Source organism: Balaenoptera physalus (genome assembly GCF_965194825.1).
Source record: "Balaenoptera physalus genome assembly, chromosome: 11".
NCBI lineage: Eukaryota > Metazoa > Chordata > Mammalia > Artiodactyla > Balaenopteridae > Balaenoptera > Balaenoptera physalus.
In genome coordinates, this window is record NC_138896.1 from 61,734,540 (window position 1) to 61,753,464 (window position 18,925).

Sequence of the window (18,925 nt, forward strand, 5' to 3'; positions counted from 1 at the left end):
TCTAAGACAAGTAGATATAGGAAGGGGTTAATATACTTGAAAAACGGTAACCACAAATCAAAAACATACAATAGATTCACAAAAACCAAAAAGAAGAGAACATAAGCATAATACAAAAGAAAATCATCAAACCACAAAAGGAAAAACAAAAAAGGGACAAAGAAGAAATATAAAATCAAAGGGAACACAAAGTTTAAAATGGCAATAAATACATATCTATCAATAATTACCTTAAATGTCAATGGACTAAACACGTCAATCAAAAGACAGAGTGGCAGACTGGATAAAAAAGCAAGAGCCTACAATATGCTGCCTACAAAAGACCCACTTTAGAGGAAAGGATACACATAGATTGAAAGTGAGGAGATGGAAATAGGTATTTCATGCAAACAAATGAAAAGAAAGCAGGGGTTGTAATATTCATATCAGACAAGATAGACTTTAAAACAAAAGCCATGAAGAAAGATAAAGAAGGACACTGTGTAATAATAAAAGAATTAATACAAGAAGAGGATTATTACATTCATATATGCACCTAATACAGGTCAACATATATGCAACTAATACAGGAGTACCCAAATACATAAGACAAATACTAAAAGACATAAAAGGGAGAAATTGACAAGAATACAATAACAGTAGGAAACTTTAACATCCCACTCATATCAATGGACAGATATTCTGGACAGAAAATCAGTGAGGCAACAGAGATCCTAAATAATACAACAGAACAGTTAATTAGACTTAACTGATATTTTCAGGACATTACATCCAAAAAAAAAAAAGAAATTCTTTCCAAGTGCATATGGAACATTCTCTAGGACTGACCACATACTAGGGCACAAAACAAGCCTCAACAAATTTAAGGGTATAGAAATTGTCTCAAGCATCTTTTCTGACCACAACAGCATGAAACTAGAATCAACCACAGAAATATGTGAAAAAAAACAATTACATGGAGACTAAACAACATGCTACTAAAAAAAACCCAGCAGGTCAATAATGAAATCAAAGAAAATTTTAAAATACCTTGAGACGAATGACAATATAAAAACACAACCATACAAAATTTATGGGATGCAGCAAAACCATTTCTCAGAGGGAAGTTCACAGCCATATAGACCTTCCTCAAAAAACAAGAAAAATCTCAAATAAACAACATAATATACCACTTAAAAGAATTAGAAAAAGAAGAACAAAACCTAGTCAGCAGAAGGAAGGAAATACTCAAGATCAGAGAGGAAATAAATAAAATAGAGATTAAAAAAACAATAGAAAAAATCAATAAAACCAAGAGCTGGTTCTTTAAAAGGTTAAACAGTATCAACAAACCTCTGGCCAGGCTCACCAAGAAGAAAAGAGAGAGAACCCAAATAAACAAGGTAAGAAATGAAAAAGGAGACATAACAACCAACACCACAGAAGTACAAAAAAACCATAAGGGAATACTATGAACATGCCAACAAATTCAACAACCTAGAAGAAATAGACAAGTTTCTAGAAACATACAGCCCACCAAAACGGAATCAAGAAGAAACAGATAATTTGAACAGACCAATCACTACTAACGAAAGTCCATGACCAGATGGCTTCACAGGCAAATTCTACCAAACCTACAAAGAAGAACTTATACTGATCCTTCTCAAACTCTTCCAAAAAATTGATGAGAACACTCCCAAAGACATTCTATGAAGCCACCATCACCCATGATACTAAAACTAAAGACACCACCAAAAAAGAAAGTTAGAGGCCAATATCTTTGATGAATATAGATGTAAAAATTCTCAACAAAATATTAGCAAACCAAATCCAACAACACATAAAAAAGATCATACACCACAGTCAAGTGGGATTCATCCCAAGTTCACAAGAATGGTTCAACATTCGCAAATCAATCAATGTGATACACCACAGAAACAAAAGAAAAGACAAAAACCACATGATCATCTCAATAGATGCAGAGAAAGCATTTGACAAAATTCTACATCCATTCATGATAAAAAAACTCTTACGAAAGTGGGTATAGAGGAAACATATCTCAACATAATAAAAGCTATTTATGACAAATCCACAGCCTATACAATACTAAACAGTAAAAAGCTGAAAGACTTCCGGCTAAAATCTGGAAAAAGACAAGGATGCCCACTCTCGCCTCTTCTATTCAACATACTATTATTGCAAGACCTAGTCACTGCAATCAAATGAGAAAAAGAAATAAAAGATATCCAAATTGGAAGGGAAGAGGTAAAATTGTCATTACATGCAGATAACATGATTCTATATACAGAAAACCCTAAAGACTCCACACAAAAACTACTAAAACTGATAATTCAACAAGGTAGCAGGATACAAGATTAACACACAGAAATTGGTTGCATTTCTTTACACTAACAATGAAATATCAGAAAGAGAATGTAAAAAAACAATACCTTTCAAAATCACACCCCCAAAAATAAAATATTTAGGAATAAACCTGACCAAGGAGGTGAAAAACCTATACACTGAGAACTATAAAACATTAATAAAGGAAACTGAAGAAGATTCAAAGAAGTGGAAACATATCCCATGCTCTTGGATTGAAAGAATTAATATTGTTAAAATAGCCATACTTCCCACAACAATCTACAGATTTAATGCAATCCCTATCAAATTACCCATGATATTTTTCACAGAACTAAAAAAATAATCATAAAATTCATATGGAACCATAAAAGACCCAGAATTGCCAAAGCAATCCTGAAGAAAAAGAACAAAGCAGGAGGCATAACCCTCCCAGACTTCAGACATACTACAAAGCAACAGTAATCAAAACAGCGTGGTATGGGACTTCCCTGGTGGTCCAGTGGTTAAGACTCTGCACTTCCAATGCAGGGGGCCCAGGTTTGATCCCTGGTCAGGGAATTAGATCCTGCTTGCCGCAACCAAGAGCCCACATGCCACAACTAAAGATCCCACATGTCGCAATGAAGATCCCACGTGCTGCAACAAACACCCAGTGCAGCCAAATAAGTAAACAAATAAAAACAGAACAACAAAAAAACAGCGTGGTATTGGGACAAAAACAGACATATGGATCAATGGATCAGAATAGAGAGCCCAGAAATAAACCCATACACCTATGGTCAATTAATCTTTGACAAAAAAAGCAAGCATATACTACGGGGAAAAGACAGTCTCTTCAGCAAGTGGTGCTGGGAAAATTGGACAGCTGCATGTAAATCAATGAAGTTAGAACACTTCCTCTCACCATACACAAAAATAAACTCAAAATGGCTTACAGGCTTAAACATTAAGACATGACACCATAAAACTCCTAGAAGAGCTCATAGGCAAAACACTCTGACATAAATCGTACCAATGTTTTCTTAGGTCAGTCTCCCAAGGCAATAGAGATAAAAACAAAAATAAACAAATGGGACCTAATCAAACTTAGAAGTTTTTGCACAGCAAAGGAAACCATAAACAGAAGAAAGGTAAGCTACAAACAGGGAGAAAATATTTGCAAACAATGCAACCAAGAGGCCTAATATCCAAACTATACAAACAGCTCATACAGTTCAATAACAAAAAAACTAAACAACCCAATCAAAAAATGGGCAGAAAACCTAAATAGACATTTTGCCAAAGAAGACATATATTTAGGTCTTTAACCCATTTTGAGTAAGACTGGATACTATAAAACTCTTAGAGGAAAACATAGGCAGAACACTCTGACATAAATCGCAGCAATATCTTTTTTGATACATCTTCTAGAGTAATGGAAATAAAAACAAAAATAAACAAGTGGGACCTAATTAAACTCAAAGGCTTTTGCACAGCAAAGAAAACTAAAAACAAAACGAGAAGACAACCCACAGAATGGGAGAAAATATCTGCAAACAATGCGACCGACAAGGGATTAATCTCCAAAATTTACAAACAGCTCATGCGGCTCAATATCAAAAAAAAACAAACAAACAACCCAATCAAAAAATGGGCAGAAGACCGAAATAGACATTTCTTCAAAGAAGACATATAGATGGGCAAGAGGCACATGAAAAGATGTTCAACATCACTAATTATTAAAGAAATGCAAATCAAAACTACAATGAGATATCACCTCACACCAGTCAGAATAGCCATCATCAAAAAGTCTACAAATACCAAATGCTGGAGAGGGTGTGGAGAAAAGGGAACCCTCCTAGACTGCTGGTGGGAATGTAAATTGGTACATGCCACTATGGAGAACAGTATGGAGATTCCTTAAGAAACCAAAAACAGAGCTACCATATGATCTAGCGATCCCACTCCTGGGCATACATCCGGAGAAAAACATGGTTCAAAAGGATACATGCACCCCAATGTTTATAGCATCACTATTCACAATAGCCAAAACATGGAAGCAACCTAAATGTCCATCGAGAGATGAATGCATAAAGAAGATGTGGCACATACATACAGTGAAATATTACTCAGCCATTAAAAAGAATGAAATAATGCCATTTGCAGCAACATGGATGCAACTATAGATTATCATACTAAGTGAAGGAAGTTAGACAGAGAAAGATAAATATCATATGATATCACTTATATACAGAATCTAAAAAAAATGATACAAACGAACTTATTTTCAAAATAGAAACAGACTCACAGACTTAGAGAACAAACTTGGCAGGGAGGGATAGACTGGGAGTTTGGGATTGACATGCCCACACTGCTATATTTAAAATAAATAACTAATAAGGACCTACTGTATAGCACAGGGAACTCTGCTCAATACTCTGTAATAACCTAAATGGGAAAAAAATTTGAAAAAGACTAGAAAAATATATCTATTCTTTAGATAGATATATATAACTGAATCACTTTGCTGTACACCTGAAACTAACATAACATTGTTAATCAACTATACTCCAATACAAAATAAAATGTTAAAAAATAATAATAAAATTTAAAAATTTAAAAATATATATATGGTGGGGGGGGAAGCATTCATAAAAAAATACATGAGCCCCAAACTGAAGGAAGATATTTTCATGTAACTGATTACTGTCTAAAATAAACATATAAAGAACTTCTAAAATCAGCCAACAGAAACATGAGCAGAAAACTAGAACAGGCACTTAAGAGAAGAGGAAATACACCTACTCAGCTTTATCAGTGATCAGGGAAACACGAATGAAAACCACCGTTAGACACCATTTCACAAACACCGAACTGGTAAAAAGTCTGACAATATCAAACACTGGAGAAACAGTGGAGCAAAGCAACTCTCCACACTGCTGATGGGACCACACACTTAGCGACCCGTTTGGAAAACAAGCTGTCACTTTACAAGCCAGCAGTAACTCTAAGTGTGTGTCTTACCCTGCACAGAGCTTCCCGGCCAGTGTGCCAAGCTCCTGATCTGCTCAGGTCCAGGAAAGGGGCTGGGGGCTGAGAGGCAGGGGTGACGCCCCTGGACTCCCCCACATGTCCTTCCATAGCAGAATGAGTGACTAAACATGTGGCAAAGTCAGGAAGTGGAATCTATTACAAGCAGAAAAAGTAAACCGGAACGTAGCAAGATGGATGAATTTTAGGAATATGTGTATACTTATATACATTGCAGAAAAATATAATTCCCTTTATACAAAGTTTAAAATTCGTACAAACAATAAATTTTGTAGGGCTACAAATATGGGTGGTAAAACTATAATAAAAGACAGGAAATAATAATCACAAAATGTAGGGTCACAGTTACCCTAAGGGAGGAGGGAAGGGGCTGGACAGGGAAAGAGCACACAGGGCTGCACAGGTGATGGCAACGAGCTGTTCCTTTAAGTTAGCGTTCATTTGTTTTCTCCTGTAGATCCTACTTATGTTTCATAAGCATGATTTTGCGTCTACTAATTTATCTGAGTGTGTGTGTGTATGTGTACATACATATATATTTAATGGAAGAAGTAAACATACCACCACAAACGGGGACAGGGGAGAGGGGGTGGAGACAGCAGGGCAAAGGTCTGGGGACAGCCATAAGCCTGTACATCACATTTTTACTGTACTTTTTTTTTAAGCTTGGACACCACACATGAGTTCTCACATTGTTACATAAGTTCTGCAACACTCTCTGCTCCCCCCACAGAAAGAGGCTTATTTTCCTCATTTTTAGAATAAGTGTTCTCCTCTGTTCCCACTGGAAACTCAATGTCTCTACAGGATGTTCTGCGTAGGTGGAAAATGATTATCTTAGAAGCTGGAGAACATCAAATAATCCTGAATAATGAGGCACTGGAGGAAAGAGAAGCAGTGTAATTTACTAAAAAAGGGTCAGAGATTTTTCCATACAGATTTTTCATCAAAGCTCTGACGCATCCACAGGCCACCAAGGCCCAGCCTGGCCAGGTGGCCGCGAGGGGGGCGCTGGCTCCCTGCAGGGGCTCCATCCAGGCAGGAGGTGGACAAGGAGGACAGGCAGGGCTTCTCCTCCCTGGGCTCCGTGAGGCTGCTTGCACCCATTCCGGCCTCCTATCAGGACCTCTAGAACCTGTGCTTCATTCCTCTCCTAGTTACGCCCACAGCACTGGAGGTCTGCGGGCGTTTCCCTGCCATTCTGCCAGCAGCAAAATAGGACCAAATCCTTTGTGCTTCAAAGCCAAACCACACATCCGAGTTCACAACGGCAGCCTAGGGTCTCAGCACGTTCTCTGAGAAGCAGCAAGTAAAGCCACCTGAAGGAAGGGTGAGCTGTCCTCTGGTTCCTAAGGGCCACGTGTGGAGCTTGCTTCCTGGCAGCCCCCGAGCGCCAGGGCCTCTGGCTGCTGCCTGAGCCGATCAAGCAGCCCTTCCAGGCAGATGTCACCCTGTCACCCTGGTGACGCGGCCTCTGTCTCTGTTGCAGAATGTCCCTCATTCTACCTTATGTCACAGCCTGCAATTTACCAAACACCCCCCCCCAACAGTGTGGACTCCTTTAAGACAGGGGCTTGAGTGCATTCAATGCATTTTCTGCCTCGGGGCTCGGCATGGTGCAATGTCTGCTGAACTGACTTCTGGGGTTTTTTTTCAAGATTTTTTTAATATTTATTTTTATTAATTATCATTTATTTTTGGCTGCATTGGGTCTTCGTTGCTGCGCATGGGCTTTCTCTAGTTGCGGCGAGCGGGGGCTACTCTTCGTTGCGGTGCGTGGGCTTCTCATTGCGGTGGCTTCTCTTGTTGCAGAGCACGGGCTCTAGGCGTGTGGGCTTCAGTAGTTGTGGCGTGGGGGCTTCAGTAGTTGCAGTGCGCAGGCTCTACAGCGCAGGCTCAGTAGTTGTGGCGCACGGGCTTAGTTGCTCAGCAGCATGTGGGATCTTCCTGGACCAGGGCTCGAACCCGTGTCCCCTGCATTGGCAGGCGGATTCTGAACCACTGCGCCACCAGGGAAGCCCCCGAACTGACTTGTTGAACCAAAAGAAGCTGTCACGTGGTGACAAACCATAGAAGAGTGTGTACACTTAAGGCCAGGACTGTTCACCAAAGATCAAGAAAATAAAGTTGTGGATGAAATGTTAAGCACATTTTCAGATTCAAGCGATAGCAAATAACTTATGACATTCCTCATCCTCCTTAACAGATCAAAATTATGTGACTGGCAATAAGTAACTTAGTCATTATTAATCCAGGATAAGCCTAATTCCACGGAACACGTGACAGGATACTGGGCCGGAAATTAACCTCATTTGTTGCTCGAAAGTGTACCCAGGAGGACTGGGTAAATCCACAGACTCCAGAGTTGTCTGACGGAGCATTCAACTCTGACGTCCCTCAAAAATAGATTCCAGGGCTTCCCCTCCGAGGCGGCTCCTCCCAATCCCTCCTTCAGCAAAGATCTCCTGAGTCCCCGAGCCAGGCACTCTGCCAGGTACCACGATGAAATAATCACACAAATAAGTGCAATTAAGAATGTCGTTAAAGGAAAGCATCTTACTTCCTTCCTGGGCCAGGGTCACAGCTCTACGGGGGCACAGCCAGGCTCTGGCCTGCCTCCCCAGATCTGAGCTTCAGAGAAATCCCCGTAGGCATTCAACTCAGAGACAAGCAGCACCCCTGCTTGGGGCCGCATCAACAGATGCGGTGGGCAGAGCCCAAGGCAGCGCGCCCCACTCCCACCTTTGCACATGGCGTCTCAGGTGTTCGCCACAACAGCCCGGTAAGGGCGGTAGCAGGAGCACCATTTCACAGAGCAGGGAAAGGCCCCACAAAGGTGGACGGACTGCTGAGTGGCTACGGAATGGTGTAGCTGGCATGGGCTTCGGCAGAGTCCTCCTGGCTCCCAAGTGCTCACCCCACTCCCCACACCAGGACTGGGACTCCCTCTGTAAGACCCTACCCTGCATGTCTGAAAACAGCCTCAGTCTGAGGGATCAGGGATCACACGCTGTGCTCATCCCAACGTGTGATCTAGAGCAGCTGACCTAGTTTTGCACCTAAATACTGGGCTAGCGTCTCTGATTCAGGCCACACCAGTAGCGATCCACCCTCCACAGGGCAGGCACCCAGGCCAGTTTTGCCTTGTAGGGATTTTCCAACTAATCTGTCCTCTCCATCTTCCATTTCCTTATCTTTAAAACAGAGATAACAGTATCTGCTCTGCCTCCCTCACAAGACTATTCTAGAATTAAATGAGGTAGCACTCATGAACATACAATTTCAGAACATTTAGATTCATCAACACTTCATCAATGAACTCCAAACCTGACCAAACTTGGTGCAGGTTAGCTTTGTACTGCACTGAAAATAGTTTGCAACTATTCAGAAATTTATTGAAATTATAACTTTAAATAGCCTGTTTTGCATAAGGAATACAAATCCTTAAAGAAAACTCAGTAAATTCCAAATCCGAGGGAGTCTGTCAATTAAGCAACTGTGAGGAAGGCTGCTAAATAAATCAAGTCATGGCCCACCTTCCTCTTAATTATTTTAAATGGTTTTAAAAGCTCCCAGCTTGAAGGCCAATAACAGAGGGAAAGAGCAACGGGAGCAAATCTTAACGGAAACAGAAATCAGAAGCCAACTGGCAGCGCCGTCTGCAAGTTGCAAGGCCTTAGTCACAGGAAGTGTGTAGCCTTCCAAGGGAACAGGCCCCCTATGGCTTTCCCCACATGCAGACACACAAAGGCCCAGAGTGTGAAGAAAAGAAAGAACGGGCAAGGAAAGGCAAACTGAGGCCTTCCTGCATTCATTCAAACAAGCAGTGACAGAGAGAGAAGACGTAAGGGGCCTCTGAGTCAGAGCAGCTGTTTAGGAGGCTAAGAGTCAGTGGGAAAGGCACTAAATTGCTCCTTGGCCACGCCGCACAGCTTGTGGAATCTCAGGTCCCTGACCAGGGATCAAACCTGGGCCCTCAGCAGTGAAAGCGTGGAGTCCTAACCACTGGACTGACAGGGGATTCCCCACTCATTTCTTTTAGAAGTCCAGGTTGTCATATTTTAAGATAAATTTCAACACTGCTATAAAATGTTAACTTGTTTAATCAAGAAATGTGTAGTAGATGAAAAATGGCAAGGCCAGGGCTAAACTGTGTAGACTCAAGTGCAGAGCCGCCCAGTGGAGCCCAGCAATGATGGCTCCACCTGGAGCACGACTGTGGCTCATCAAGTGGGGTCAGGACTGCTATTATGGCCAAGACACTATCACACACCTCAGTCCCTGTGTCAGTTCACCCCTGGGAGGTGATGAGCCCCCTTTTGTTACTAAAACCATAAAGTTAGTTTTGGAGTAATGGGGACTCAAATGGAGTTCTATACTCAGGTGTTCTGAAAGCTATTTCTGAGAAAGATAATGATTTTTCACTTTATCTTTAGGATATAAAAATATCTATTGAAAAAAAAAAAAATCTATTGACTCCTTACTCTGTACCAAGTGTTTTACTTACATTTCTCTCTAATCAGCACAATAATCTTCAAGAGTAAAATTAATCTCGTTTTACAGATGAGGAAAAATTGAGTCACGGAAAGGTTAGGTCACGAGTCTAAGGTCACACAACAGAAGCAGTAGTGCCCGGATACAAACTAGGGCCCCCCAGAACCTGTGCACTTTCAGCAACAGCACACCCAGGGCAGGCCGTGCTGCTTTTAGCTAAGACAGAAATCAAACGGAAGATTATTTAAATGACCACTTTACTCTGACTCCTCTGGTTTAACGAGAGTACCAATTAATTCTAACTAAAGCCAGAGACTACTTTTTCCCTTCTCTCCCAGTTGAAAATTATTTTTCAGCTGCTGCTGCTGTGGGTTACTAAAGGAAGCGAGGTTTGCTCAGCACACTGCAGAAGCTGTCCCAACACAAACGCTTCCTGCACTTCCCAAACCTTCACATTAGCAGTTCTGGCCCTGGGAGTCGCAGGCAGCCCTCAGCACTTACGTACTCTCATGTCCCTGCTCACTGATTTCTTCCTGGAGACTCAGAATGCTGGTGAGGTTAATGATCCTTCTCCGGGGGGTACAAGCTGCTGTCATTTCCTTTCGGGATGCATCCTCCACCATTTCCACATCAGAGTTTTCCCGATGTCTCTTTCTGCAAAGTAAAAGAGGAACTGGCAGCTCATAACTATCTTAAAAAAACTGTTTCAAACTCAGTCAGATTTTGTGCCTTGCATTTTGGAGAAGGGAGCAGTTTCTCTGTGCCAGCTCTCCACATCTGGGGAGGATTCCCTGTGCTGGTGGCGGCCAGCCAGATCAGGATGTCCTCCCAGATACTGCTTCTCTGACACCCCTCAGGCCTTAGCAGTGGCCACTGCAGGCAACAGGGCTTTGGAGTCTGGCTCAGCCCGGAGACCTGCAGGGCCTCGATCAAGTGCGCTGACCTCACCACATCTCATTCATTCAGCCCTCCATCCATCCGTCCATCGGGCACAGTTATAATACCAACCTCACACAGCCATGACAAAGTGCCTGCCCTCGCCATGCTGGCTTTCTAGTGGCAGAGTCAAATAGCAACCGAAGAAAGATCATGTTAGGTAGCAACAAATACTGTGACGAAAATAAAACAAGGTAACAGAATGAAGGGGAAGCGAGAGAACTTTAGATTAAATGGACAAAGAAGGTCTCTGGTAAGAGGCGACATCCGAGTTGAGACCTGGGTGACAAGAAGCCAGAGAGTTCCTGCGCCGAGGGACCAGCAAGAGCAAAGGGGTGAGAGCTCAGCGAGGTCGGGTCAGCACTGGAGCAGCGTGGCCAAAGCGCCACGAAGGGGAGGAGAGTGATGAGCTGGGGGCGGGCAGGCTGGTTTCACCCCAAGTGCTGCGGGAAGCACTGGTTTTCAGCAAGCAGTGAGACACCCTGGTTCCTGGTTTAAAAAGATTCCTCTGCTGTGTGGTAAATGGCTCGTAGCATTAAGTCCCCAAGTGATCAACAGAAATGTCACACTTCCCAGCAGGGCTGTTAAGAGCATTAACTGAGATAATGCATATTAAGTATCTGGCACACAGTGGATGCTCAGTGAACGTTAGCATCCTTTATTATTCTCTGAAAACAAATCCTTAGAAGCCATCTCCCTAGACTGACTTGGAAGTGAGCAAACCAGAGTTAAAAAACTCACCCAAGTTCCACTGGGCAATCAGAGCCAGGGTTTCGGTGGTCAGCCACCAGGGGGACGTACGGCCTCGGGCAAAGGACTTCACCCTGAGCTCCGGGGTCAGTACCCGCACACACTAAATAAGGAACATCCACCTTACAGATGTCAGTGACATGTCCTTGAAGCACCCGCAGAGTGTACACTGAAGATGCTCAAAATTAACTGACAGTCACTAGTACGGCTGTTCCTGCCCCCTCTCTCTAGCTCTCGGTCACCACTAGCTCATGCACTTCAGGGAGTTTCATAATTTGAACTGAGAAACTGTTCTTCTGAAAGGAGTGAAAGCAGCTTGGAGTAGGATGGAAGAATCCTCCGGATATTTTAGGCCCCCCTTTCCAGCCACCTCTGTTGTTGAGGCTTTATCAAAATTCAATACTAAAATTAAAGAATAAATCTTCTGATTTTTTTTTCTGATGTGTTTTTAAATAATGTTTGGAATCATGGACATTTAAGATATTTCAAAGGCCACTGTGATGGGTGACTCTAAAGCCATGGTCAAAGGCCAACAGTAGACCAGGCCAAAGCACCAACCCATTGGAGGGAGAGGGCGAATCAGGGAGAGAAGATGCAAGGGGTTTGTGACAGCCCAAGTTAGAAGGCAGTTTCATTAAAGAACGAAGGAGGCAAGCTGTGCTTTCCCACAAGGCCATACCTGGGGTTCTCGGGGCTGGAAGAGGGCCCTCTCTTCTCTGACGAGTCTGCAGTCCTCTTTGTTGCATCCTCCTCCAAGCCCTGATTCTCAGCAGCCACTTCAGCAGGAGCTGAGAGTTCAAGCATTTCTTCATCCTGCTGCCTGGCCCCGCTACTAGAAGCAGCTGTCCTGTCCTCTAGGACAACAGCCTGGGGCTGACTGGATAGGGCCTTGCTCACAGGCTGCAGGAAGGCATCGAGTTTCTGTTCCCGGCAATCTGTGCGGACCATCTGGTGGGCATACACCTTGTCGCCACTTCCAGCAGTAGATGAGAGGGTCACACCTGTTGTGGATTTAACCACTTCCCCAGAGGGGCCAGTAAGACCTGGTAGTAAAGTCTGTGTCAAAAAAGAAGACAGTGGGAAGAGTCAGTGTATGAAGGAGAGAAGCACAGGTCCCAAAATGGAGTAAAAGCTAGAACCAGGTATATCATTACAGAATTATTATAGAAGCAATTCTGACCAAAATTTGAAGTATGAAATTAAAAACACACAAATATAAAATTCAAAAATTCAGCTAAATCCTTATAATTTAAAAACTGGTTTGAGGGCTTCCCTGGTGACGCAGTGGTTAAAAATCCGCCTGCCAATGCAGGGGACACGGGTTTGAGCTCTGGTCCGGGAAGATCCCACATGCCACGGAGTAACTAAGCCCGTGCACCACAACTACTGAGCCTGTGCTCTAGAGCCCATGAGCCACAACTACTGAGCCTGCAAGCCACAACTACTGAGCCTGCGCCCCTAGAGGCCATGCTCCGCAACAAGAGAAGCCACCACAATGAGAAGACTGCACACTTCAACAGAGTAGCCCCCACTCGCCGTAACTAGAGAAAGCCCATGTGCAGCAACGAAGACCCAATGCAGTCATAAATAAATAAATTTATAAAAAAAGTACATGGCATCATCTATCACAAATTCTTGCAAACATTTTTTAATCTGAATATAATCATAACTCTAGATCTAATTTTCAGTTTATAGGAAATGTGGAGGATTGAAACAAGTTAAAGGACACTAAGAAGAAGCAACTGGCTAACCCAAAATGTGCATCTTTCTACAGCACACCTTCAAAGTAAGCTAATAAGTATAACCAAAAAAGGTAGGGTGATCTTTCTAGTTTCAAAGAGACATAACCAAATATAATGAGTGGAACTTGATTGGATACAGATTTGAACAAAGCTACTTTTTTTTTTTTGGCCATGCCACACGGCTTGCAGGATCTTAGTTCTGTGACCAGGGATTGAACCTGGGCCCATGGCAGTGAAAGCACCAACTCCTAACCACTGGAGCACCAGGGAATTCCTGAACAAAGCTACTTTTATAAAAAGATCTTTTTTTGAACAACTGGGGTATCTGAATATGGACTGGATATGAAATGGTATTATTACTATTAATTGTATTAGGTGTAAAAGGACACTGTGATTGTATAAGGAAAAAAAATGTTTTTAGATGCATAATGCAGTACTAGGGGAAAAATAAATGCCTGGAATCTGCTTTAAAATACTCCTCCCCAGGGACTTCCCCAGTGGTCCGGTGGTAAAGAATCCACCTTCCAATGCAGGGGACTCGGGTTCAATCCCCGGTCAGGGAACTAAGATTCCACATGCCATGGGCAACTAAGCCCGCGCACCACAACTACTGAGCCCGTGCACCTCAACTAGAGAGAGAAAACCCACATGCCACAACTAGAGAGAAGCCCGAGTACTGCAATGAAGATCCTGGGTGCCGCAACTAAGACCCAACGCAGCCAAATAAATAAATAAATAATTAAAATTAAGAATTAATTAAAAACTACTCCTCCCCATCCCCCACCCTCAAGTGGGAGAGGGAGAGAGAAAACAAAGATGGCCAAGTGTTGATGGTTTGTTGAAACTGGGTGATAGGTACATGGAGATTTGCTGTATTACCTGCTTTTCTGTGTGCTTAGAAAGATTCAGTAATAAAGAGTTAAATAATAATTAAAAGTTCAAGTAGCAACTCTGCTCAAAAAGGAAAAACACTCCTGGGACACTTTAAAAAGCCCTTGCGATGCACTTACTTCATTTGCCTGTGCAATTTCCACAGGTGGATTTTGGGAGGCAGAAAGTAACATGACTACTCTGCAGACAGTAATTTTAAAGTCCTGAAAAGTGAAATACTTTGTCCAATATGACAGAGTTGGAACAAACTGCAAGAGTCGCCAGGGTTCCCGATTTCCATACCAAATGGCTTCACAGCAAACCAGGGCTCTTGCTGTACTGGCCCCTGGAGTGGAGTGCAAGGCACAAGCTGGGGAGCAGGATGAAGGTGACCCACAGCCAGAAGGTCAGGAGCCAGGGCAACCTGCTGTTGGCAGAGCAAGGTGTTCTGATGACCCCGCAGGAGCAGGGACAGTCTGAGTTTGGAGCCCTCCACGCAGAGCAATGCACCAACAGAGGGAGGCCCTCTGATCCAGAAACCCACCTTCCTTCTAAAGACACACTGGTCAGGACCATGCAGAGTTCTTTCGGGAAATAAAATGCAATCTAACTAAATGAATCTGCCTCATGCACGATCAGACAAAGAGGGAAATTGAGGCTCTTTTCCCAGTGGAGCGACAGACTCCTCCTGGCCTCTGGTGAACCCCTTCCTCTGGGCCTCTCCCCCAACTCCCCTCCAGCCAACCCATGTCCAGGTGCTGGCAATTCCATATTTTTAACTATTAGTGAATGGAGCCACGTCCTCTGCTCAGACCCCCTCCCCACTTCGCCCAAGTCGCTGTGGGTTTCCATCCACTCTCCAGGCCACAGCCAGAGAGCTCTTCATAAAATGCAAACCAGATCCCGTCAATTCCCATCAAGTCAAAGTCTAAACTCCTTAACTTACTGATAAAATCCTCTCGATCTGGCCTGAATTCTGCAGTGAGCGTAGGCCTTCAACACGCAGGCTCCGCGTTGCTTAACCCCAGCTGCACACGCCAGCACCCGGCAAAGCTTTTAAAAACTACTGATGCCCAGTCCCCACCCCCTGAGATTGATTTATTGGTTTGGGGAGGGCCCAGGTATTATCTAAACGGTTCCCAGGTGATTCTAGTGGCAGCCAGCATAGAGAACACTGACTCAGCATGCTGAGCATTCAGATCCTCAACACCTGTTCTCTTGCACCCCCCACCCCTCCCCGAGGCCTGTATCCTCGTCCTTTCCTCTGCCAGAAACGCCCTGTGCACTCCTCGTCCCCTTCTGCCCACCTAATTCCTTCTCAGCCTTGGGGGCCCAGGCTCCACATCCCTTCTTTCACATCTCTGAGGCCCAAGCGCAGGACAAGAGCCCCTCCTCCCTCCTCCCAAGTCCGTACCCAGCAGCACCTTGCCCATGGGGGAGCCTTAGCACATATTTGGGGAGGGAGCAGTAAAGGGCGCTGAGCAACAACAACGGATAAAAACCACCTGCCAGTTATGGAGCCCCCCTGTACAGCTCCTGCTCCAACGGCTCACGTACACCCCACCCTCAGCCCCAGCAGCCTCCGGGCGTGTGGGCCCCAGGGCTGCCCCAAGTGCATTAATCTCACTGCTGGTCTCCCACCTAGGCTCTTTCCAGGTGGTAACTGTGAATGCTCTTATGGGAAGCACTCATCTGCTTGGTCACTCTGAAAGTTTTCTGAGAAGCAGGGCTCACATAAGCCCGCTCTCTGCTTGCAGGACCCAGTGTAATTTAACAGGGAAAATGTTTCCATTTCTGTAGTTTTGGTGTCTGCTGTGCTTCTGATGAACCCATCCTCACTATGAATACAGTACAGGACTGCCCAGGAATGATGTCATCTCAGAACTGGGACAGGACACTAGAGATCATGTTATTAACCCACTATTTTACAGATGGGAAAACTAAGGCCCCAGAGAGGGGGAGCAGTTTATAATCAAAGCACTTAGAACCTGGATAATTGTAATAAGATGAACGGTGCCAGGTCCTGGACCAGACACTTTCCATCTGTTGTTCACCAACCACTTGTAACCGTCCTTGGATGTGGGGGTGACCACTTCCACCTTTACCGAGGGGGACGTGGAGGCCAGGGAAGGTTAGTCACACGGCAGTAACCCAGGTCTGTCTGACACGAGAGGCCCCGCCCTTCCCCCTGCCTCTCCAGAGCCTGGCCCCTGCACTCTGCCCTAGGTATGCGGAATCAGCCTCCTCTGAACGTCTCCAGTGGAGAACACAGGGGAGCGGCGCCCTACTCTGTTTCAGACAGCTCATTTTCCTAGGAAGGCAGTCTAAGGTCAGAAGGAGGCAGAGAGAAGAACTCAGGGCTTATGACTCCAGGCCCAGGAATAACACCACAAAACCTTCACAGTTGGGTTCAAAGAAGGAAATGCTGCTGAAAGAAAGTCCTAAAGCAACCGTCAAAAACCTGGGCTCTCGTGTGACGGGGCACATTTAAGGTGGCAAAGGCACCAGAGAAAGAGCTGGGTGAAGCGCCCCCACCTGGGTGAAATAGGTCCTGGAGGCGTTGGAGCCCAGGAGCCTGCTCTCAATGTGCTGCTGCACCCGCTCCAGGATGCTGTCCTCGTGCAGGAAGTGAACTTCGTGCTTCGTGGGGTGCACATTGACATCCACATTCTGGGGGCTGATTTCTAAACTGGCAGGAAAAAAAGAGCAGTTACCTCACATGGTGAAGAATGGGGGCGGGCAGTTCACTCACGGCACGTTATGTGGTGGGTGGAAGACTTGAGGCCAAATGACACAGCGGTTAAGACTTCAAGGTCAAGTCTGAGTGACCTGGGTTCAAATGCTGACTCTGCTACTTGAGAGCTGAGTGGCTGTGGGTAAGTTACAGCATCTTTCTATGCCTCGGTTTCCTCACTTGTGAACTGGACATAATACATGGTGGGGATTAAACTCGTGTAAAGCACTTCGCACGTACCCAGCATGTTTATCATACGTCAGCTGTTATTATCACCTCTCCAGAACTAGTGGAATTTCTCATTACATAACCCAGGGCCAAGGCACTTAACTTCTCTGGACTGGCTCTCCCGTCTGTAACCATGAACCTGTCCCTATTTACTGCTCAGTATTACATGGAGATCAAAACAGTGTATGTGAGAGAACTTTCTAACATTAAAATGTAGTACAAAAGTCAGTTTAGAGGCTGTGCCAGCTATCAACTTATTGCCTCAGGCCAAATTCACCATTCACTGCTGGCTCTGATAATGGAGCGTTGCAGTGTGGATCTTTGTAGGTAGAGGGCACTGGACAGACCCTGGAGAAGGAAGGGTTTCTCTGCCAGGTTTGGGCAGGTTCTTCCTGGTGCAGGGGCAAGACCTTATTCACCTTTGTTTCACTAACACACTGCCTGGCACAAGGGGGCCTCTCAGTGGGATTCTGCAGGAGTGAATAAATATAGGAAAACTGTGCCCTTTACCTGTGAAAAGGGACAGAACAACCTGTGCCAGTGGGGTATGGGATTCACTCTGACCAGGCTAATTAGCAAGTCCATCTCTTTCAAAGAGGACCGCTGGACAGAATTACTCTTCCTTGTGAGTCTTGGGTAAGGAGTTCAGAGCTGCATTACCTGAGGTACAGGAACGGGTGTGTGTTTTTGGGCAAATATGCTGCATACACCGTTTCTATGGCTTTTCTTAAGGAAGCTGACTCTACCAGACGATCTAGAAAATAAAAGTAATTAGCTCAAATCTGTCCCAAGGGGTGAGGTGACAGGTGCACACCTATACTATGCCATGACATCAGCTCAGGAAGAACGCCTCTGGGGTGACATCCACATCAGCCCCCTTGACCATCACGACTCCTCAGCATCTCACTGTGGGCTTGGGGCTCTCCTCTCACCCGAGTAGCAGGAACACAACAGGGCAGTCAATTCTGCCTCCCCACTCCCTTCCCCCTGCCGGTCCAGGTGGACCACGTGCCCTTGCTCAGAATTTCATTCTGCAAATACATCATGGGGACCTACCACACATGCCACAAGCTGGGAGACAAACTCTGGTAAATAAACCTAATTCCAACTCCCAGCGGTAAGGACCACAGGGAAGGGAGCGGCTACCTCTGCTCAGGGACCTCCAACAGTGGGCGAGCCAAATGGAGTACTTAAGGTTAAGAGTGCGTTTTCCAGGCATTTCAGGTGGTAGAAATACCTGAATGCACACTGAAGGTAATTTAGGAAATGAGGCAGGCTTGAGGGGGTGGAAAACAATAAAAGCTGGGAGAGATAAAACTAAAATCAGGGCTTCCCTGGTGGCGCAGTGGTTAAGAATCCACCTACCAATGCAGTGGACACGTGTTCAAGCCCTGGGCTGGGAATGATCCCACATGCCATGGAGCAACTAAGCCCGTGCTTCAAAACTACTGAGCCTGCGCTCTAGAGCCCGTGTGCCACAAATACTGAGCCCACGTGCCACAACTACTGAAGCCCATGCGCCTAGAGCCCGTGCTCCACAAGAGAAGCCACCACAATGAGAAGCCCACATGCCACAACTAGAGAAAGCCCGTGTGCAACAACAAAGGCCCAATGCAGCCAAAAATAAAATAAATTTTTTTTAAAAAGGAGCTTTCAAAAAAAAAAAAGACTAAAATCAGAGGAAGATCTTCACACAACACAGCTCTCTTTTCTCCTCAGACCGATGACCTGCTGATGACCTGCTGTCCTGAGTTGGTGGAGCCAAGGATATGCCACATCTTTTTATTTCCAATGAGAA

General features: G+C 44.7%; 1 protein-coding gene across 1 annotated transcript in view; it reads right to left on the reverse strand.

Annotated features, from left to right (window-relative positions):
- MLH1 (mutL homolog 1) overlaps window positions 1-18,925 on the reverse strand; it is a 49,261-nt gene that overhangs the window by 14,165 nt on the left and 16,171 nt on the right. Inside the window, exons 10-13 of the mRNA XM_082412821.1 lie at window positions 17,788-17,881; window positions 16,701-16,854; window positions 12,233-12,609; window positions 10,373-10,521 (exon numbers count right to left, since the gene is read on the reverse strand). Coding sequence (XP_082268947.1) covers window positions 10,373-10,521; window positions 12,233-12,609; window positions 16,701-16,854; window positions 17,788-17,881 — 774 coding nt within the window. The remainder of the gene's footprint in view (window positions 1-10,372; window positions 10,522-12,232; window positions 12,610-16,700; window positions 16,855-17,787; window positions 17,882-18,925) is intronic.